The sequence below is a fragment of the Pleurodeles waltl genome, chromosome 4_2 (genome assembly GCF_031143425.1).
Source record: "Pleurodeles waltl isolate 20211129_DDA chromosome 4_2, aPleWal1.hap1.20221129, whole genome shotgun sequence".
Taxonomy (NCBI): domain Eukaryota; kingdom Metazoa; phylum Chordata; class Amphibia; order Caudata; family Salamandridae; genus Pleurodeles; species Pleurodeles waltl.
This window is the reverse complement of record NC_090443.1, coordinates 347224131-347243739: the sequence shown is the minus strand read 5'-3', so window position 1 is coordinate 347243739 and position 19609 is coordinate 347224131. Positions and strand designations below refer to the sequence as shown.

The following is a 19609-nucleotide window of genomic DNA, read 5'->3' as shown; positions in this document are numbered from 1 at the left end:
ACTGGTGCCATCGAAGGATGTCCATAAGAGACTGTTGGACATCGCTACCCTCCCCCGCCCCCGAAAAGCCAGACATCCTCAACCAAGCGTAAGGCTACCGTTGATGCAACCTATCTGCCCAGAGTCGGTCGCGTCCAGCCCACAACGTATCACGAATCAGGCTGCATCCCTCCCATCAGAAACAGCTTCAGAGATGATGGCCCAGACCTCCTCCGGGACCAGCGGCAACACCTGTGCAACCATATTCCGTAAGGAATAGGTGCAGCGGCTCAAGAGGCATGCAGTGTTCACAGACATCAATGCCAGACTGGAGGAAGAAAACATCTTTCCAAGCTGATCCAGTCCTTTTGATTCTCGATCCAGGAGAGGATTGGAATGTGTCAGATGAGGAAGAAGCCTGGATGACAAAGCTCTCAGGCGGAGGGTTTTGGGACAGGAATTTGGGGTCATTCGGTACAGGTCAATGGTGGTGGCACTTGTCTTACTCACAGGAGCCCCTGTGATGGACTGGACCAAGTACCCAGTAGGACATCCATGAGGGCTTCATTGAAAAGGTAAAAGGGGTTCTGAGTTGGAAGCCCCAGGCTGGAGAACTTCAGGCTGGAGGTTAGTCCTGATCATCACAGAAGGACGCTTGCAGCAGAGGACCTCAGCCACCCTACTGAAATATGATGGTCCCTCCTTCATAGCCACAGTAGAGGGAGAAAGCATGCCAGCATCTGGAGAAGTATCCAGATCACTAGCCTTGCTCAATTTCTGAGGCAAGTCCAAATCAAGACTGTCTAGCCGGTATTCATTCTAGAGGGTCCAGCGCCCCCTCTAAACCTTCACCCATACCCATAGTAAAGAGGGTCAGGATCCAACCTGGGGTGAGTGGACCCCATCGAAGAGTGATCCGGCATCCAGTGATGCCGTTACAGCTCTGAGGAGTCGGGAATAAGGATTGGGTCGACGACGATTGTGGGGCAAACGGATGTCAGGAGCGTTGATGTCTTTACCGGCTCCAGGGAGGGTCGCGTTGGAACAGCCAGCATCGGCACGGATCCAAAAACAGATCTGGAGGGGTCCTCAGTGGCTGGGGTCAAAGATGCCAGCAAAGAACTTGAGGGACCCCACTTCTGACTCCACACGGCAAAAAAGGCACTACAGGGTTGGGGTCGACTGTGCAGGGATTGCTTCAGCTCCCAGAAATTCAGGGAGGCACAGACCTAACCCAGAAGTAGGCTCCACGGACGGAGGCCTAGAGCGTCAACGCTCTTCCCATGTTGCATTAGTCGAACGACGGAGCAAAGTCGATGAACGTTTGGCCTTCAACTTCTTTTTCTTGTGTCCCGAGAAATTAGAGTGGGACGATGAAGAGTGGTGGTGTCTCCACGAGCGGTCTTGCGACCTTCCTCTCGAACGAGATGGGGGAGCGATGCAGAGTCAAGCGCCAGGCCACCATGAGTTTCAGGGACTGCTCCCTCAAAGCCTTCGGGTTCATAGCCCAGTACTCAGAGTACAACTTTGAGTTGTGGCCCCGCTCCAAGCACCACAAGCACACGAGGTGCGGACCCATCACCGACATCATTCGGTGACAGGGGTCAGATGGTTTAAAACCGGTCTTCTGCGATATCCGACGCACCAACAAGTTAAAATATCAACAAAATGGTCGAAGTTAGTATAAAAAATAAAAGAAAAAATAAAGAAAAAAGACTAAGGGTAGCTTGCTCTCGATCTGCACTGTAGGAAGCTGGCCTGGTCTGTGGTGGGTACCCAAGGTACTTACACCTTATCCCAGGTCCAGGTATCACCTCTTAGTGAAATGTAGGCAGTGTCTAGAAGCCAGGCTCTCTAGAAGTAGCTGTGGATGACCAGCCAAGGCTTATCTAGGAAACATGCAAAGCTCACGCAAAACCACTGTAGTCACACAGCACTTACACACATGAAAGAAAAACACTCAGTTGTACAAAAATAAAGGTACTTTATTTTAGTGACACTACCACAAAGTATTAGAGAGGCAACCCTCCAATAGGAGGTAAGTAAACACACTAAATGCGTACACTAGTTATCCGCAATAGGCACAGAAAGTGATAGAAAAACAGTGCAAATGCAAATAGACAATAGTGACCCTAGGGGATGTCCAAACCATATACTAAAAAAATGGAATGCGAACACAGGACCCCCACCTAGGTAAGTGGAATGTGTAGAGGGGAGCTGGGAGTACCAGAAAACCACAGACGTAAATTAACAGTACCCCTTAGCAACCACGAAAGCATGAGTAAATCACTGGAATTCCCCCATACCACCCAAAAGGAAGGAAAAGAAGAAAAGAAGACACCCAGAAAAGACTGCAAGAAACCAGCGGTGGATTCCTTAAGAAGATCACCTAGGGAGAGAGGGGACCAAGTCCAAGAGTGTCAATGAAGTCCAGGAGGCGTAGGGGCTACTACCCCTCAGCTGTACTTGCAGGAGCTGGTTGACGCTGAGGAAGAACAGGTCATAACTGTAGCCCTGGAGCTGGAGAAGAGTTCCTGATGGATGCAGAAGATGTCCACGCTGGAGTGAAGATTGCAGACGGGTGTCGGTGCAGGAATTCCACCAATAAGCCTTCGCAAAGGCAAATTCAAAGTTAGTGGAAAAGGGGTTCTGCCGGCGACCAGCAAGGCCCATGAGGACTCAACTTAGGAGGAGGAGTCACAGGGGACCCTCAGACACAGAGGACCCACAGGAGCGGAGGCAGCACCCACAGGAGTCCCACAGGACGGGGACACAGAAGGAAACTACGCAGCATTACAGAAAGAGATCCCACACTGCAGGAAAACCACACAGGGGGCTGTGCATCGCAGGAAGGGGTGCTGGGGACTGGCGCTACACGTCACCTGAAGATCCCTTGATGGAGATGCAAACAAGCCTTGGCAGCTGCAAGAGACGCAGTGCACCGGGGTACTGTCCTGCGTGGGAAGGCAAGGGCTTACCTCCACCAAAGTTTGACAGCTGGCAGAGAGAACCACCACCCGTGATGCTGGATCCACACAGCTCAAGATGAGGGGAGATCTATGCTGCCAGCCATCGTTGCAAAAGGTACCTGCCGATACAGCGGAGTAACTCCTTTACTCCAAGGGAGATTCTGTCTTTCTTATAGTGCAGACTGAAGACACGCCTCCCTCAGTGGATGCATAGCCGGTGGAAATGTTGCAGTTGCTGGCAGGAGCCCTGCAAACAATGTTGCAGAAAAGTTATTTTTGGAGGCAGATTGTCGTGTTCTGGAGGGTCCAGTTGCCGTTACGGAGGCTAGAAGTTGAAGTGAAGGTTGCAGAGGAATCCTGTTGGAATCTTGCAGGCCGAATCCAAGGACCCACCCAAGTGAGAGATCCAAAGTAACCCTGAAAGGTGGATTCGTCACCTAGCCAGGTAAGCATGTATCAGGTCTCTGACGTCACCTGCCTGGGCTGGCCACTCAGATGCTCCCAGAGGTCCCTGCCAACCTTGGAAACAAGATGGCAGAACCCAGGCACCCTCTGGAAGAGCTCTGAGCACCACCCCTGGGATGGTGATGGACAGGGGAGAGGTCACTCCCCTTCCCATTGTCCAGTTTTGCACCAGAGCAGGGTCTGGGGGTCCCCGAAACGGTGTGGACTTGTTTATGCCCAGAGAGCACCAAATGTGCCCTTCAAAGCATACCAGTGGTTTGGGGCGGCTACTCCTATCTATTTCCAAAGGGAGAGGGTGTTAGCACCCGCTTCCAAAGGAAATCCTTTGTTCTGCCTTCCTGGGCTTGATCAGATCAAGCACCTGGAGGGCAGAAGCCTATCTGATGGGTGGCAGCAGCTTGGGCTGCCCATAAAACCATGTAAGACTGGGGATAGGAATGCTGGGGGTCCTGTAAGGAGCCCCCAGAGTGCATGGAATCATACTTCCAATACCTGCAACAGTACTGGGGTTTGATACCAAACATGCCCAGGGTTCAGAGTTACAATTATGTGGCTGGATATAGGTAGTGAACTATACACAGTAGACGCATAAAATGGCATCCCCACACTCACAAAGTCCAGGAAAATGGTGCTGGATTACATGGGGGCAACTCTGCTAGTGCAGGGGTGCCCTCACACACAGGTACTTCCACCCTGCCCTTAGGGCTAGGAGGGCCTGCTATCAAGGTGACTTACAGTGACCTGGTGCAGTGACCTGGTAGTGAAAGGGTGCATGCACTTTTTCATGAAGGCTGTAATGGAAGGCCTGCAGAACACTTCGCATGGGCTCCCTGTGGGTGGCATAATACATGCTGCAACCCATAGGGATCCCCTGGTACCCCAATGCCCTGGGTACCTATGTACCATATACTAGGGACTTACATGGGGGTACGAGTATGCCAAACGTGGGAAGAAAAATTGTACAAGTTACCAAGTTAGATGAGAGAGATCATATTCACTGGGGTCCTGGTTAACAGGATCCGAGTGAACATAGCCAAAGAGACTGACAACAGGCAGAAAATGGGGGTAACGATGCCAAGAAAAAGGGTACTTTCCTACAATTGCGTAGGCTGTTGTGGAATGAAAAGAACTGACGTCAGAGCGCTGTGGTGGCGCCTATGTACGACCGCGATATCAGCACGGCCGCCACAGCACGCAGAGTCAACCGATCTCCGGATTCAGTCCGACGCCTGGGGAAAACTCTAAGGTACGGAATCTGCAACTAGAAGTTTCTAACAGATGAAGTCTTTCAGGATCTGGGAACAGGAAGCCTGGATGGAGGGCTTCTCCAAAGACCTCTCTCTGCACTTCCAGCTAACTAGGCATAGTGTAGGCACCCTGGAATTCAGAGATGTGCAAATAACCACTGCTTCTCAACACCTTATCTTGTGCCCATTTTGGAAATACAAATGTTTTCTTGATACCTATTTTTCACTCTTTATAGTTCAGCAAATGAATTGCTGTATACCCAGTATGGAATGAAAACCCATTGCAAGGTGCAGCTCATTTATTGGCTCTGGGTACTTAAGATTCTTGTTGAACCTACAAGCCCTAAATATCCCCGCAACCAGACGTAATGGTATATTGCTTTCAAAAATCTGACATCATAGGAAAAAGTTACAGAGTAAGATGTGGAGAAGAATGGCTGTTTTTTTACCTCAATTTCAATATTTGTTTTATTTCAGCTGTTATTTTCTGTAGGAAAGCCTTGTAGGATCTAAACAAATTACCCCTTGCTGAATTCAGAATGTTGTCTACTTTTCAGAAATGTTTAGCTTACTGGGATCGAGCATTGGTTTCACACCCATTTCTGTCACTAACTGGAAGGAGGCTGAAAGCACAAAAAATAGTAAAAATGGGTTATGTCCCAGTAAAACGGCAAAATTGTGTTGAAAAATGGGGGTTTTCGGATTCAAGTCTGCCTTTTCCTGAAAGCTGGGAAGATGGTGATTTTAGCACCGCAAACCATTTGTTGATGTCATTTTCAGGGGGAATAAAACTCAAGCCTTCTTCTGCAGCCCCCCCCCCCCCCCCATTTATTTATTTTTTAAAACGAAATTTTTGCTGTATTTTGGCTAATTTCTTGGTCTCCTTCAGAGGAACCCACAAAGTCTGGGTACCTCTAGAATCTCTAGGATGTTGGAAAAAAAGGATGCAAATTTTGCGTGGGTAGCTTATGTGGACAAAAAGTTATGAGGGCCTAAATGCGAACTGCCCCAAACAGCCAAAAAAAGGCTTGGCACCTGAGGGGGAAAAGGCCTGGAAGCGACAGAGTTGAAATGAAATCTTTGACGTTATCTGTGACAATATTTGTGATGTCATAAGCAGTTACGGTAATATAGCTAATCATACTTTCCAAGTTGGAGTCACTTTTATGTTGACATCATATAGTCAAATGTACTGAGGTTTTACTGCAATATGTAGTTTATTTCTTGTTTTTACAATGCTTTCTTTTGCCTTGTTACACTTTGGTTTATTCGAGACTATCCAGTGGGAGCATGCAAACACCAGGTCTCGGTACCACTACACCCTGCTCCACACATCTAGTGCTCCATGTGAAGTAGGTACTGGTTAAAACGTGTGACCTTCGGCCACACTCAACACTCAACACTCAGTCCTCATGCCTCCAGAATCCCTGCCGACTGCCTAGGCAGGCACTGCAACCCCCGAACCCACTGCATATGGCTGAAGAATTAGAGTTCCTCTATCTCAAGAGTTGAAACACCCAGCCAAAGGTCACACACGGCATACAATAGGGACCAATACAGCCTTTCGAAAATATGCAAGTGTTTGAGGTATTTTCACACTATGTACACCTACTCCAAACAATTTGTGGGGTTTTAACAGCACAGGTAGATTTGTAAGCTGGAAATATCAATGGGATGACCATTACAGCTAAAGGTCACTCAAAAAACAACTAGAGTGTGGTGAAAGTCCATTTTTAATCCCTGAATTATAGATGCAGGATTACCATTTTCAGGACGAACCAATGGAAAAGTAGTAAGTGAAGACCTGCAGTCATAGAACGGTCACATTGGTAAACTAGGTATTTTTCTATCCAGTCCATCCCCCACAGGAAATGTTGCATTTATATGAAAGCGAAGCAATCCTGGAAACTGAGGACTGACCCAACTCTTCTGACTGGCTGCGCTGTAGTCTATCAGAATGGTCTATGAAGAGACTAATTTGAATTAATGAACAGGCAGCGTATTAGCGCTGCATTTTTGGCAGCCCGACTGCCAACCAGTCAACATTTCAGAATCAGTCTCTTCGCAGAGATCAAGTTAATAGGCTTCGGAAAAGCCAGTCCGAAGAGCTAGGGCAGCTTTCAAATTCACAGAGAGGCTTTGTGATTTATGGAGGTAGAGGAGGCATGGGAAAGTCAAACAGTTGGGTGAAATCCGTTCTAGGAAAGTCAAAAGTGGGAAATCTCTTTTATACCATGATGCCAAAGGAAAACTTAAAATAGGAGATTCCACATGCTTCTTTCATCAAAAAGTCTGACTACCACCAATAGAAAATCTTGCCCTCACTCTTTTTGTAGCACTGTAATATCTACTTAGTAGTAGATTTTCCACCACCTCAAGTGGAACTAATGGTAGTAAATGAAATATTACTTACCCTGTAACCATCTGGTTTTACCTTGTAGTGATGTAAGTTTACAAGCTCTAATACTCCTGCCATCTAATGCTGGGTGCGGATATTTGCCAGCTGTTTTATTCTGAAGAAGTTTGGCACCTCAGACTTTTTCACCCAGCACATATGTATTGTTGGAGTATTGACTTTAGTCTGAATATGCATACTGTGCACTGTTAAGGGACAGAAAGTGGAAAACATGTCTTGCTTCCAGGGGAAGTGGGGGCGGGTGCATGTGAATTTACAGCACTACAAGCTAAGAACAGATGGTTAGAGTAACAATTTCCGTTCACAGCATGTCTATGTAGAAAAGCATGGTCTGCATAAGACTGTAAAGGCAGTGCCTCCCCTAAGTGATAGCCAGCGAGCGAATGATGCTGGTGTTTAAAACAGTTTTAAAAACTGTTAGGCTAGATAAAGACTCTCAGTGGGCTTGAATATCAACATGGTAGAGTTTGAAGAATGTGTGTGGTGTTGGCCAGGTATCAGCTCTACATGTTCTAAAAGGTCAAAATCGCAGCCTTTTTTCTAGTGGAATGTGCTCAAGGCATTATATGTAATGTATGCTTGGCCTTAGCATAGCCGTTTTTACAAAATCCATCTGGCAATACAGCACGTAGAATTAGGATTGCTGCATGAGGTTTTGCAGAACCGACAGTTTGTCCTACGTATAGATTTAGTTCTATGTAGTACACCAGTGCTCTCGATATTACATGTATGCAAATCCCTTTCTGTCACAATCTCTGGGAAAGGGAAAAAAGAGGCAACTCAACTGTCTGGCTTACATGAATGGGAGACCTGAGTTTTGGAATACATTTTGGGTTGGTTCTAAAAGTCAATCTATCTTTAGGTAACAAAATGAGAGTCCTCCACACTTCGTGCTTACAAACGACTGACTCTTTTGAGGTAACAAGGAAGGCTAACTTCTAGGATAAGAACTGTGTCACAAGAATGTTGTGGCTCGAAAAGGTGACCCATCTGTCTTCTCTGGATTAGGTTCAAATGCCAGGTTGGAGCTGAAGTTCTTGAAGATATCACTCTTTCTGGGCTCTCCATGATCACTTCACTAGAGGTATTTTAAAGGCAAAAGATCTGCTTGTAGGTTGCAACTTCAGCTAAGTGGAGGCAAATGGAGATGTGTGCCCACCCCATTTTCTGCAGATGTAAAAGACAACAGATGTCTTGCACTGATGCTTCATAATGCACACATCGTTTGCACTCTGCTGTATAGCAAGCACGCTTAGTATGTTTAAATACCTCATACAGGATTTGCATACATTTCTCTGAACATTTCAGATAATAAAACTAATTTTGCAGGTGCTTAACTGTTTCAATCAGCGGTCTGAGTGCTTGAGCTGGCTCTGATGGAGAGTCAGTAGATCTAGTCTTAGTGGAGCTTGGATTCTGCTTAGCTGGATCACAAAGTGGTTGCCCACCTCCAGCAGATGCTCCACTAGGAGAATAATGTAATTACGAATAGCTAAGTCTTTTGGGCTAGAGTTGACAGCAGGGGTGAGTGAGCCAACCCCCTCTTCTGGAGTGTGACCGAAAGTCCCTGAGAAGATGTTGGTCCTACAACCTCTTAACTCGACAGCAGAAAAAAAAGAACAATCCGAAGCAAATACTCTGTATTGGTGCATTGTGGGTTGGACAGGCGGGGCTCAATGTATCTTGCAGCCCACTCACTCGTTGAAGAAAAACATCTTGCAATCGGTTACATCCAACATTAGATGACAAGAGTCTGCAGAGCCAGTCTATCTACAGCAGAATACGCGAACGGCATTAGGATAATCCTAATTTTACTTTGGATTAATGGATTTGGGTAAAATAAAACTTTTTTTGCCATTAGGTGAAACCTACGGTGAAACAAAGTCTGTTACAAATATGTGCAAAGTGTGTAGCAGTGCAAGGACAGCGTCTATTATATAAATTTTCCAGACAAAATTTATAACAATATATGTTCAAAAAAGTATCCATTGAGAGATGGTTGCATACCCTTTAGAAGATAATTAAAAGGCGCACTCCTTACCTGTGTAGGTGCCCTATTAGGTACTGCAGAGTTTTATAGCTTGGCTCCGGCAGCTGCTTGAGAAGGTCTCTTAGTTTTACAAGGATCCTACTTAGCTCAACACATATCGACAGATTTTTCTTTGAAGTAGGACTGGTCTGCTTTGGGTCCATTTCATCATTAACATGTTGGCTTTCTTTAGCAAGCCCAATGAATTCATTGTAGAGGCGAAATAAAATGAGAGGCTCTGGAAGCTAAATTGAACACAAACAATTGTAACAATAAATACGTAGATGCCTAACAAGTATCTCTCCCTTCCAAATTTCGACTACCCATCGTGCCTATTTAATCAAAATTTACGCTCATCTTCTTGTAATGGCGAGTATAAAAAGCAAGGCTTTGTACAAGATTAGATACACTGTATGCCATAACACACTTTTGCTGCCACATGTGCCAGCTCAGTTAGTTACTTGGAAAGCTCTAAAAGGACTATTATGTGAATCAAAAACCATTATGTACCTGCAAATGTGGATTGCTGCAAATAAATTAACACACTTGGAACTGAAAATTGAAACGGGTCTGGCGTATCATATAGATTTTAACCTTGCCAATAACTACTGTTTTCCACAAGTTGAAGCTCTTATGAGGCACTCACACAAGAAACACGGAGGAGAGGGAGATTGGCATTTGGAGACTGAAGGAGCAGGAGGAGACATCCTGAATGGTGAAAGAAAGAGGTGCGAATACTGAATGAAGGGAAACAGAAGGAGAAAGGTGGGCGCAGAGAGAGTGGGATGAAGGGCAGACTAGGTATGGAAAGGCTCTAGAATGGATGGGCGATATGTAAAGTGCCAAGACAGAAACATCAAAAGCTGTATAATTTCTATTTTACACATTTTATACCAGACTCATAAGGTACTCCATTCTATCCACAGCCCATAGGTCCCTGAAACCTCACCTGACATGTCCTTTATGCCAGGAAACCCTCCTCTCATGTTTTGACAAGTTAAAAAGAGTTTATACTATTTGGTCCGTAATGGATGGGTAATCCTTTTCTGTTACCTGCGTGCACCACAATCTTAATGTTTCCACAACTGACATATAAAGCACAGTAACACAACTTGTGTGTTACAACAACTGCTATGCTTTCCTTTTAGCCCTGTTTTATTGATGGTCTAAAGCCATACATATGGAAGGGTAAAATAAATAAATGAGCAATTTACGGAGCAAAGACTCTTAAGGTATGCCTACAAACTGAAGCCATCTAATATCAAAAACAAAGGAATATGGCCAGATTTTTCAGGTCGCTCCGCTTTCATTTAAAGACTAAGCTAACACTTAAAACATTCGAGTGAGAAGCGTAAAACTCGTGGAGTTTATGGATTTCCCTCTGAAAAAATATATATATCAGTTTTGGACACAGCTAGTCAATGTGTAATTATCTCCCCATCAAAATTATGATGATGGTGTCAATGAAACAATTTGAGAAACAATTTATATCGGAACCCATTATCCTTTTATTCATTTCTTATTCTTTCCTGTAGTACTCCTCTCTCATCTTATTTTATATTCTAGATTGTGAATTTGTTTATTAAATGTTTAGGTCTAATCTTCAGACATCCCTACTTGCTTTGTTGGAGGCCCACAAATACTTAGTGGGCTTTTGGTGAGCCCATTGGTTATCGCTGGTTAGCTTTCATATCAACGTAACTTCCTTGCCTCTTACTTTGATGGCTATACTTCACCTTCTTTGTTTCTGATTGGAGGAGGTATGCCCCTACCACTGCTAACAATCCGAGAATTACTACTTTCTTTTAGCACTCCACGAAATGAGTTTTAAACCCTCTCTTGCCTCGAGTGCGTGCTTGTTTTACATTTTTGATGGTGCTTCCCTCCCACTTCTCAATGGCTATCTCACCCCTCTTTGGTTTTGTTGCTTTTTGTCCCCCTTTTCAGTTCTTTGTTGTTCTGCGGGCCCTCCCTGCTCTTCTGTTGTATTTGATTTCCCCACTTTCTATTTTTATTAAAAATAAAATGTTTATGTTGTGCTTGACTTTTTTTTAATTGAGTTTACTGTTTGAAAATGGCCTTTGGCTATCTTAGAATGGCAAACTATAGTTCTAACAAACAAAAAATGGCCTCTTGTACATTACGAACAGTACGCCTAAGCTTAGGCATCACACAACACATACATGCATACACAATGGTGCTATCCAGGATTGTTTTTGTGGAAAACTTGTTTTCAAAACGAATGCCCATGCATGTGCATGTGTTACCAGGTACGGGTGACGAACTTGAAAAAGGTTTTTCCCAGTGAACACATTTCCCAAGAACAACATATGCCCACATGCGACACATTGACATTTTTTTAAACATATTTTTCACCTTGCCCCAGCAAACAGAAAGCTAAAAGCTTAGCCCCATGTTTTAAAGTCAAGAACTGTGCTTGCAAATTTGTGTGAAATTATCCTATTTTCCCAGTTTCACTAGTCTTTAAAGATTAAAAACCTTTACATTAAAATGAATATACCTGACGAAGATAAAGCTTGAGTACGTTGCTTATGTCATGTGCATAAAGTTCCGACAGCTCCACCAAGTCATTTCCATTTTCAAAGGCTTGACATAGCTTCTCAACTCTTGATTTAGCTCCATTTACCCGATAGATACCCTTCAATCAAAGGTGAAGCGTAGAAAGAGACCACAGTGTCAGCTACTTTAGCAACTTCAGTCTAAATAAAATTACAAGCCATAAGCAGCCAAATAAACCATGAATCATGTAAATCAATTGTACAAAACTAATATACCTTTACGTTCAAGGCTCTGCTTTCTATTTCATGAGTACACTTCTTGATTATGGCAGGAATGCCATCTGGGGCATTTCTTGCAGCTTGAGCAAAATCCACACCAAACAGATGAAGCCTTCCGTGGAGTTTTTTGTGTCCACACTGAATTGCTAATGTTTCCAGGCATTTCTTGTGGCAAGCAAGGGAACACTGCATCAAGAGGCAGGAAATAAAGATGTAAATTAAGGAATAAAGTATAATACCGTGTAGGAAGGCAAAAACTAAAATTGGTGTGATCCAGTTAACCTGTTTGTACCAAGATAAAAATGTGTACTTGTGACAGTTCTATATTGAACAATTTCAGCATTTTACATTACATTGACACTTATCTGCATATAAGTTTGAGCAACAGTGTAAACATTTGTGTTAGCAAAAGAAAATCTTCCTTTGAAACTGAATGAAAGGCTTGAATCTCTAGTGATCCTAGACTAATTTCAACTTAGATTCATCTGAATGAGAAATTGAAGCAATAAATAATATTGAGATTAGGCAATTGAATAAGAAAGTGTTCCAGGTTATACTTCAAGCAGACTTCAACTCCAAGAAACACTCGAAAATAACAGGCAGATTCCCAGAGGGCCTCTAACATTTCTGAGACATTTGTGCGAGTACAACCTGACTAGATTTGAATACTGAGTATATTTGGTTGATTTTGTTTCTGAATGTATGAATGGAGTAAGAAAACTCACTCGGAATTAAGCAACAGTAATTGTAATTGCTCAGGGTATGTATACTCATTCTGTTCTTTGAAGGAGTATTCCTGAATAACATATTAAGGAGTGGGGTGACCAAATATTAAGTGTAGTCATTTGAGTGCTTCGGACTTGTAAGAAAAGGAAAATCTTACTTATAATGTAAGCATCTGTTTGTGGCATGTAGTGCTGTAGATTTATATGCTGTGCATACCCCTGCCATCTAGTGTTGGGCCCAGATGTGTGCAAGTTGTTTTTCTTCAAAGAAGTCTTTCGAGTTACAAGTTAGTGTGGTAATGCACATGTCATCGGCTCCATGGTGGGTGAGGATGGAATGTGAAGTGATTTATAGAGACATGTCTGCGAAAAGAGGGAAAAGAGAGTAAGACATTGCAACGGCCATAGGCGTCTGAGGAGGAGGGTGGGCACATATAAATCTACATCACTACATGCCACAAACAGATGCTTACAGGTAACATTTTCTGGTTGAGGCATGCGTGTCTGAAGATACACAAGCTGTGCACAGACAGTAAAGCAGTCCTTCCAAAAAGTGATGGCTATCCTGTGAGAGTGTGGCAACAGACTTTAATATTGGTCAGACAATGCTCCGTACACTTTGCTTGTTGGCGGGCTAGCACATCCACACAATGTTTTGTGGAACTGTGCGGTGTGGACCAAGTAGCCACTCTGCATTTCTCAGCTATTGGAATGTTCCTCAGGACGACCATAGATGCGCCTTTGTCTGAGTGGAGGGGCCAGGATCCTTTTAGCTTTAGCAAATTATGTTTGGATGCATCTAACAATTCATCTGGTAATTCCTGAATTGGAAAGAGCCTTCCCATTATGGGGTTAAGGGACAGCAACAAAAAGTTGTTTGTGTCTTCCTAAATGGCAGGATAAAATAAATAAATGAGCAATTTACGGAGCGAAGACCCTTAAGGTATGCCTACAAACTGAAGCCATCTAATATAAAAAACCAAGGAATATGGCCAGATTTTTCAGGTTGCTCCGCTTTCATTTAAAGTCTAAGCTAACACTTAAAACATTCTAGTGAGAAGTGTAAAACATCCTCTCTCCTGCAACTCTGCGTTGATCCTTCAACACAGGTGGTGGTATTGAGTGGTCCCCTCTATAAGCTGTCCAACTTTGGAGGTGGTGAGTCTCTGCATCTCCTGGCAGGATGGTACCCCTGTGCACAGAGACTTTTGCAGTTACCAAGGCATGTTGGCTCTACTTCCAAGGGATCGTCAGGATCCGTGTAGCCCCGGCCTCCAGTACTCTTCCCTGCAACGCATTGTCTCCTGCCTGCTGCTCCAGTGACGTGGGACTCCTTCCCAGGTGTGCTGAGTGGGCCTCACTGCAACTCCTATTCCTGCTGCCAGAAAGTTGCCTGTGGGGGCTGCATCCATGACTTCTGGTTCTCCTGACTGCTGGGGGTCACATGGGTCTGCCCTCCTAGGGTTGAGTCCACTCAGACCTTTCTGGTCCACAGCAGCTCTGCAACTTGCCAAGGCTTGTTGGCGGTTTTTCCACACCACTGACCGACTGCAACTCTTCTTCTGACGTGGGACATCGATTGCAATGCTTTTGGAACTCTTCCTCTGCATAGCAGGTTCCTGGTCCTCACTGTCAACCTGGCCCTGCACCTCCAGAAGGGTGGGTAGTGGCTCATGCCCCAATTGGACACTCCAACTGGAACTGGACTGGGCTCCCTTTATTTGCAGGTCCTCTTCTGTCTTAATCCATCTTCTGTTTCTTGCAGTATTGCCTGGATCTTGCACAATCCTTTCACAAATTTATTCTGTTGGTTTAGAAAAAAACAGGTACTTATCTCTTCTCTCCTGGTCGCTGGTGGGGCACTCTGGTACTTACCTTTTTGGGTTCCTAGTTCCTCCAGCTCCCCTCTACAGATTCCACTTAACTGGGTGGGGGTCTGACTTACGCATTGCATTTTATTAGTATGTGGTTTGGTTCCCCCCCCACACCCCTGCCCCCCAGGGCCTCTATTTACTGATATTTCACAGTTTTCTATGGCTTTCTATGCCTATTCCTGATTACTAAGGTATATATGACAGTGTGTTTACTCACTGCTAATAGAGTACTGCCTACATAGTATTTTAGTATTTGTTTCACTAAAATAAAGTACCTTTATTTTTGTAACACTGATTTTTTCATGTGTGTAAGTGCTGTGTGACTAAGCGGTATCCCATGAGCTTTGCATGTCTCTTAGATAAGCCTTGCCTGCCCATCCACAGCTACCTCTGGAGAGCCTGGCTTCCTAGACACGGACTACAGCTCACTAATAGGGGCTACCTGGACCTGGTATAGGGTGATAACACCATAGGTGTTCACCACACACCAGGCCAGCTTTCTACAAACCCCATCTCTGGAAGTAGCGCACGAGGACTTGCGGGTGCAGTTTCCACTTGTGGAGTTGTTGCTGTATCTTGCTGAGGTCAGCAAAATAGAAGCCCTGTCTGCAGCCACTACCAGGAAGCGCTTGGTAAACACCTGAGGTGCACAGTAACCCTGAAAGGGAGCCCTTTCATTGGGTAATGTTTCCCACTGACCACAAACCTGAGATACCGGCGATGAGCGGATGTACTAGTATGTGGAAACAGGCGTCCTTCAGGTCGCGTCATGAAGTCATCTTGATGGAGAAGCACAATGAAATCCTGGATAGTGACCACATTGAAGTACTCTGAAAGGATGCATTTGTTTAGCGGCTTGAGGTCCAGACTGGGTCTGAGGTGCCAGTCCTTTTTGGGTATTAGGAGGTACAGTGAGTACACTACCTTGCCCTGCTCTTGGTAGAAGACAGGTTCTATGAGCCCTTTGAGAAGGAGCACTTTGACCTCCTCTCTGAGAAGTCTTGGTGTTCTGGGGTGCGTGTTTCCAATGTGGAATGGTGGGAGAAGAGGGAGTGAGTTCAAGACAATAACTATGTTGGATAGTATCCAGCACCTACTGATCTGAAGTGACAGTCTGCTTCAGTGGTGTTTGGGGGAGGTGTAAGGGTTGGGTGGTATTGCGGCTCCTATTGGGGGAAGGGGGCATCTTTACATTCGCCTCTAGAGCTGTTGCCTCTGTAGGACCCTCTAAAGTAACCCAAACCCTGGGAGAGGATTGCTGTCCTGGGGTGGGCTGGTAGGGCATGGAAGCTTTGGGTGAAAAAGGTCTTCTAGCCTCCACATTAGGGTATGCAGCAAAAGGAACCACAGGGAGGAGATGTCTGCAGTGCACCCATCGCCTTAGACGTCTCTTTCTTGACTTAACATTTAGTCCCCTTTGTGTCAAAGGGATGCTGGCCATTAAAAGGAATGTTCATGTTCAACAGGTTCTGCTGAACCTCTGGCTTGAAGCTGAAAATACGAAGTCAGGCATGTCTGCGTAGAGGGACACTGGAATTGACCCACCTGGCAGCGGTGTCTGCGGCATCTACGACACAGAGAATAAAGGTGTTCAATATCTAGCCCTCAGAGACTATTTCATGGTCCCTCTTTCTGGGCTCCTCTAGAAGGTATAGGTGGAGCTCCTCCATCTCGTCCCTGTGGGCACGATTATATCTTGTAAGAAGGCCAGTAGAACTTGTGATACGCCATTGGTTGGCAGATTGTGCAGCCACCATTTTGCCCGCATCTATGCACTTGCTCTCCTTCTCCGGTGGCATGGCATCCCAGCTGGCCTGGGAGCTGGCTCACTTACGAGCAGCAGTAGCACCAGAGAGTCTGGCAGGAGCTGGCCACGCATGTAAATGGGGCCAGTAGGGGAGGATTTATATTTTGTATCCACCCTAGGTGTTCTGACCCTGACTCAGGTGAGATCCTTGAAGAGGTCAGGTCTGAGGCGTAGAAGGCCTTTAAGCAACGGAGGTACTTAGTAGCGTGCTGAGTGAGGGAGAGGGGTTTCACCTTATGAAATAAGGTGGCCCTAACAATGAGCTCCAGGTAGGACACAAAATCATGCGAAGGGGAGGACCGGCAGTGTACAGGTCAGGGTCTGTGTCTGTGTCCTCTGGTGGATCTGCGTCATAGGAATCTCATGGGTCACCCTGCACAGAGGTGTTAAACATGTCTTCCCCCTCCCCATGCCCACCTCTGTCGGTGTGAGGAAACCCCTAAGGTGTGATATCAAGGAGGATCCCTGGAGAAACAGGCAGGGAAGGTGAATGCTGATGAAGAGGGTGAGGGGATGATTGTGCATGGTGTAAGGGGCTAGAAGCCTTATCCACTTTCTTGCACCACTTAAGTGGAATCTGAAAGTCCAAGGCTTGCTCAAAGGGTAGCTGTTTTGAGGGTGAAATAGTAGGCCTCGAAGAGGAGGCAAGGATTTGTCCTTTATGGGAGTGGATGACCAGATGTTTCTGCCTTTTGTCGATCTCCTCCTGCAGTTTGTGGAGAATAGGATAGATTGTGCCAGCGTCGCTCTAGGTGATTAATGCAAAAACCTGTATCCAGAGGTGGTTTTGTTGCAGAGTTCCTAGTTGGAGCCAAGGGTCAGTGTGGTGTCAGAGTTGCCAGTGCCAAAGTGTCCAGTCTCAAAGAATTCTTCGGCACCGAGCCAGAGCTAGGTGAAGAGTCCAAACTGATTAGTCGGTGCTGACCAGGATCCGAAGTCAGTGGTGGTCCGAAAGCTTGTTCTGTAGAGGATATTTCAAGTAGCTGCAAAGACCATATTGGAATGGTGTTAGTTCTACCACCGTCGAGGCCTGGTGGAGAGATGCGACAACGCAACGACCTTGAAAGATGAGGCCCAGGAGGGGCGACAAACATCCCTGACCCCACTAGAGTGAAGTAACTAGATGTCGATACGAGATGGAGAGTTAGGGAGATGCAATCAAAATACAATACAAAACAGAGAGAAGGAAACCGTGTGAACCAAAAAACAGCACTGCAAAAGTGTTGATCCGGTGCACTGGAGTAAATGTCCGAACTAGACAGTGGAAAGAAAACTTAATGGAGCTGCATTACCAGCAAGAGTTGGAATTTAACTACCTCATGGCTCGAAAAGACTACTTCGAAGAAAAAGAACTTGCACACATCAGGGGCCAACACTAGATGGCAGGAGTATGCACAGCATGTGTATCTACAGCCACATAAGACTCAAACAAATATTTTTGCACCTTAGTTTAATACTTTTAACTTACCTAATTGGGTGACGCCGAAGTACCATTTATTATCATGAAGGCACATATCCTACATTACTAGATATGATTTGAACTTCATTAGGAGAAAAACAGACCAACCTATACTCAAATTAATGTTTTGTAACTTTATTTACGTAAGAGTGCATTTTATTGGATGACAAATTATGATTTTACATAAAATATTTGTTCAAAAAAGATCGATCAAGTAGTTTTTTTTTGTGTTTTAAAGAAGGCATTTTCACAAAATAGTACTCTTTTACTGCAGACTCTTAACTCCTCCAATAAAAACGTTTTTGTCTGTTAAGCATTCATGTTAGAATATTCAGTCACCTTTATGGTTTAAGAAATTACTGGAGGGACGGGGAAGGGGTCATTAAGAATGGTTTGTTTTAGTATTATACAATCTTTCAAGATTTGTGAATTTATTTCACAAATAAATTGCCTAACAGTTGGTTGGGTGTCCTGATGAAGACTGAATATATCTTGCGATAGCACAGCTTCCAAAACAGATTTTGGATATCTCAGTATTATCCTATGCTTGGTGATAAGATGTAATGTATCTTAAGTACAGAAACATAAGGGACGGATAAAATATTGGAAAATTTAACATGCAGGATTTTTGAAGACTAGGATCTCCATATATCCCTAACAGTATTTTTAAAAAAAGGGAATAACCAGATTGGATCACTGCTGGAGGATAAACTGAGTAGCCAAAGCTAATATACTTTAATGCCCATCTTTGCAGATGATTATTGTAGCCTTTCTTTGGATTGGCATCTTCCTGTTCAGAAAAAGCTTTGCTTAGATAGATAAAGGATGTTTTCGGATACTGTAAGATGTCTTGAAGTTATCTAGCCATCCAGCAAAGTTGCTGTTACTGGTGTTTAGCTACAATTTCAAATTACTGTATGTGAAAAGGGTGGTATTTCAGAATTAAAAACATTTTTTTGTAATTTTTACAATTTTACAAATTGTAGTGCTTTGAAGTCATTTCAGATGGGTGCTGGGTTGTACATGAGTGGGAGAGGATTGGGTGGAATGGGCACTGAAGGGTGGGGCTGGGAGGAGCTCTGGAAGAACATCAATGTACTACACTATTCAGAACATGCTGTATATTTCTAGAATTTCTGTCTTAGCTTAATCATTTATCAAGTGATCTCAAGTGTGTGAGATGCTGGGCAGCATGAAAGAAAGCAGAAAAAAAGGGAAAGTGATTACAAAAGAAGGAATCATTAGTACAAGTATAGGACTTCATACCTCTTCACACTCTGCTCCATGGAACACCACCAAACTGTCACATTCTCTACACTTGGATGGAGCTCTTAGCTTTCGAAGCTTGTGAGTTTGAGCAGCCTTAGACAAAACAGTGTTCCTAAATGGTCCGGGAGAATTTGCCATTTCAGAGACAAGATCATTTAAACCTTGAAAACAAAAATAACAGTTTTCCTAAATTTAAACATGAATTAAGTCCTGGGCAAACAGACTAGATGCACTTGTTCAAGCCTTATTTAATTTACAGCTGTTTATCCTGAAATGCGAGGATTAAACACAGATTAAATTGATATACACTTTATAATAATTTGATTCCATTTCTTGTTATGGGGATATTGAGAGAGAGGAATAAACCGACTAGAAGTATCAGGGGGCCTAGATAAAATGCAACATATTACACAATTTCACTCATATACCCATGAACTGGTTATTGTAGCAGAAACAAAAAAAAATTCAATACAATACTTACAAACACTACAAAGTGTAAAGCATGAATAGGCTTACATTCTTAATTGGTATGCATTGTCCAGAATGATCTATAACAAGGCACTTAAGAACAA

The 19609-nt window shown here is 44.3% G+C and overlaps 1 protein-coding gene across 4 annotated transcripts in view; it reads right to left on the bottom strand.

Annotated features, from left to right (window-relative positions):
* Positions 1 to 19609, bottom strand: part of ARHGAP29 (Rho GTPase activating protein 29) — a 279984-nt gene that overhangs the window by 25737 nt on the left and 234638 nt on the right. For all 4 annotated transcript variants that reach the window (XM_069231416.1, XM_069231415.1, XM_069231417.1 and 1 more), the window contains exons 17-20: positions 19035 to 19198; positions 11901 to 12089; positions 11627 to 11764; positions 9118 to 9350 (exon numbers count right to left, since the gene is read on the bottom strand). In XM_069231416.1, coding sequence (XP_069087517.1) covers positions 9118 to 9350; positions 11627 to 11764; positions 11901 to 12089; positions 19035 to 19198 — 724 coding nt within the window. The remainder of the gene's footprint in view (positions 1 to 9117; positions 9351 to 11626; positions 11765 to 11900; positions 12090 to 19034; positions 19199 to 19609) is intronic.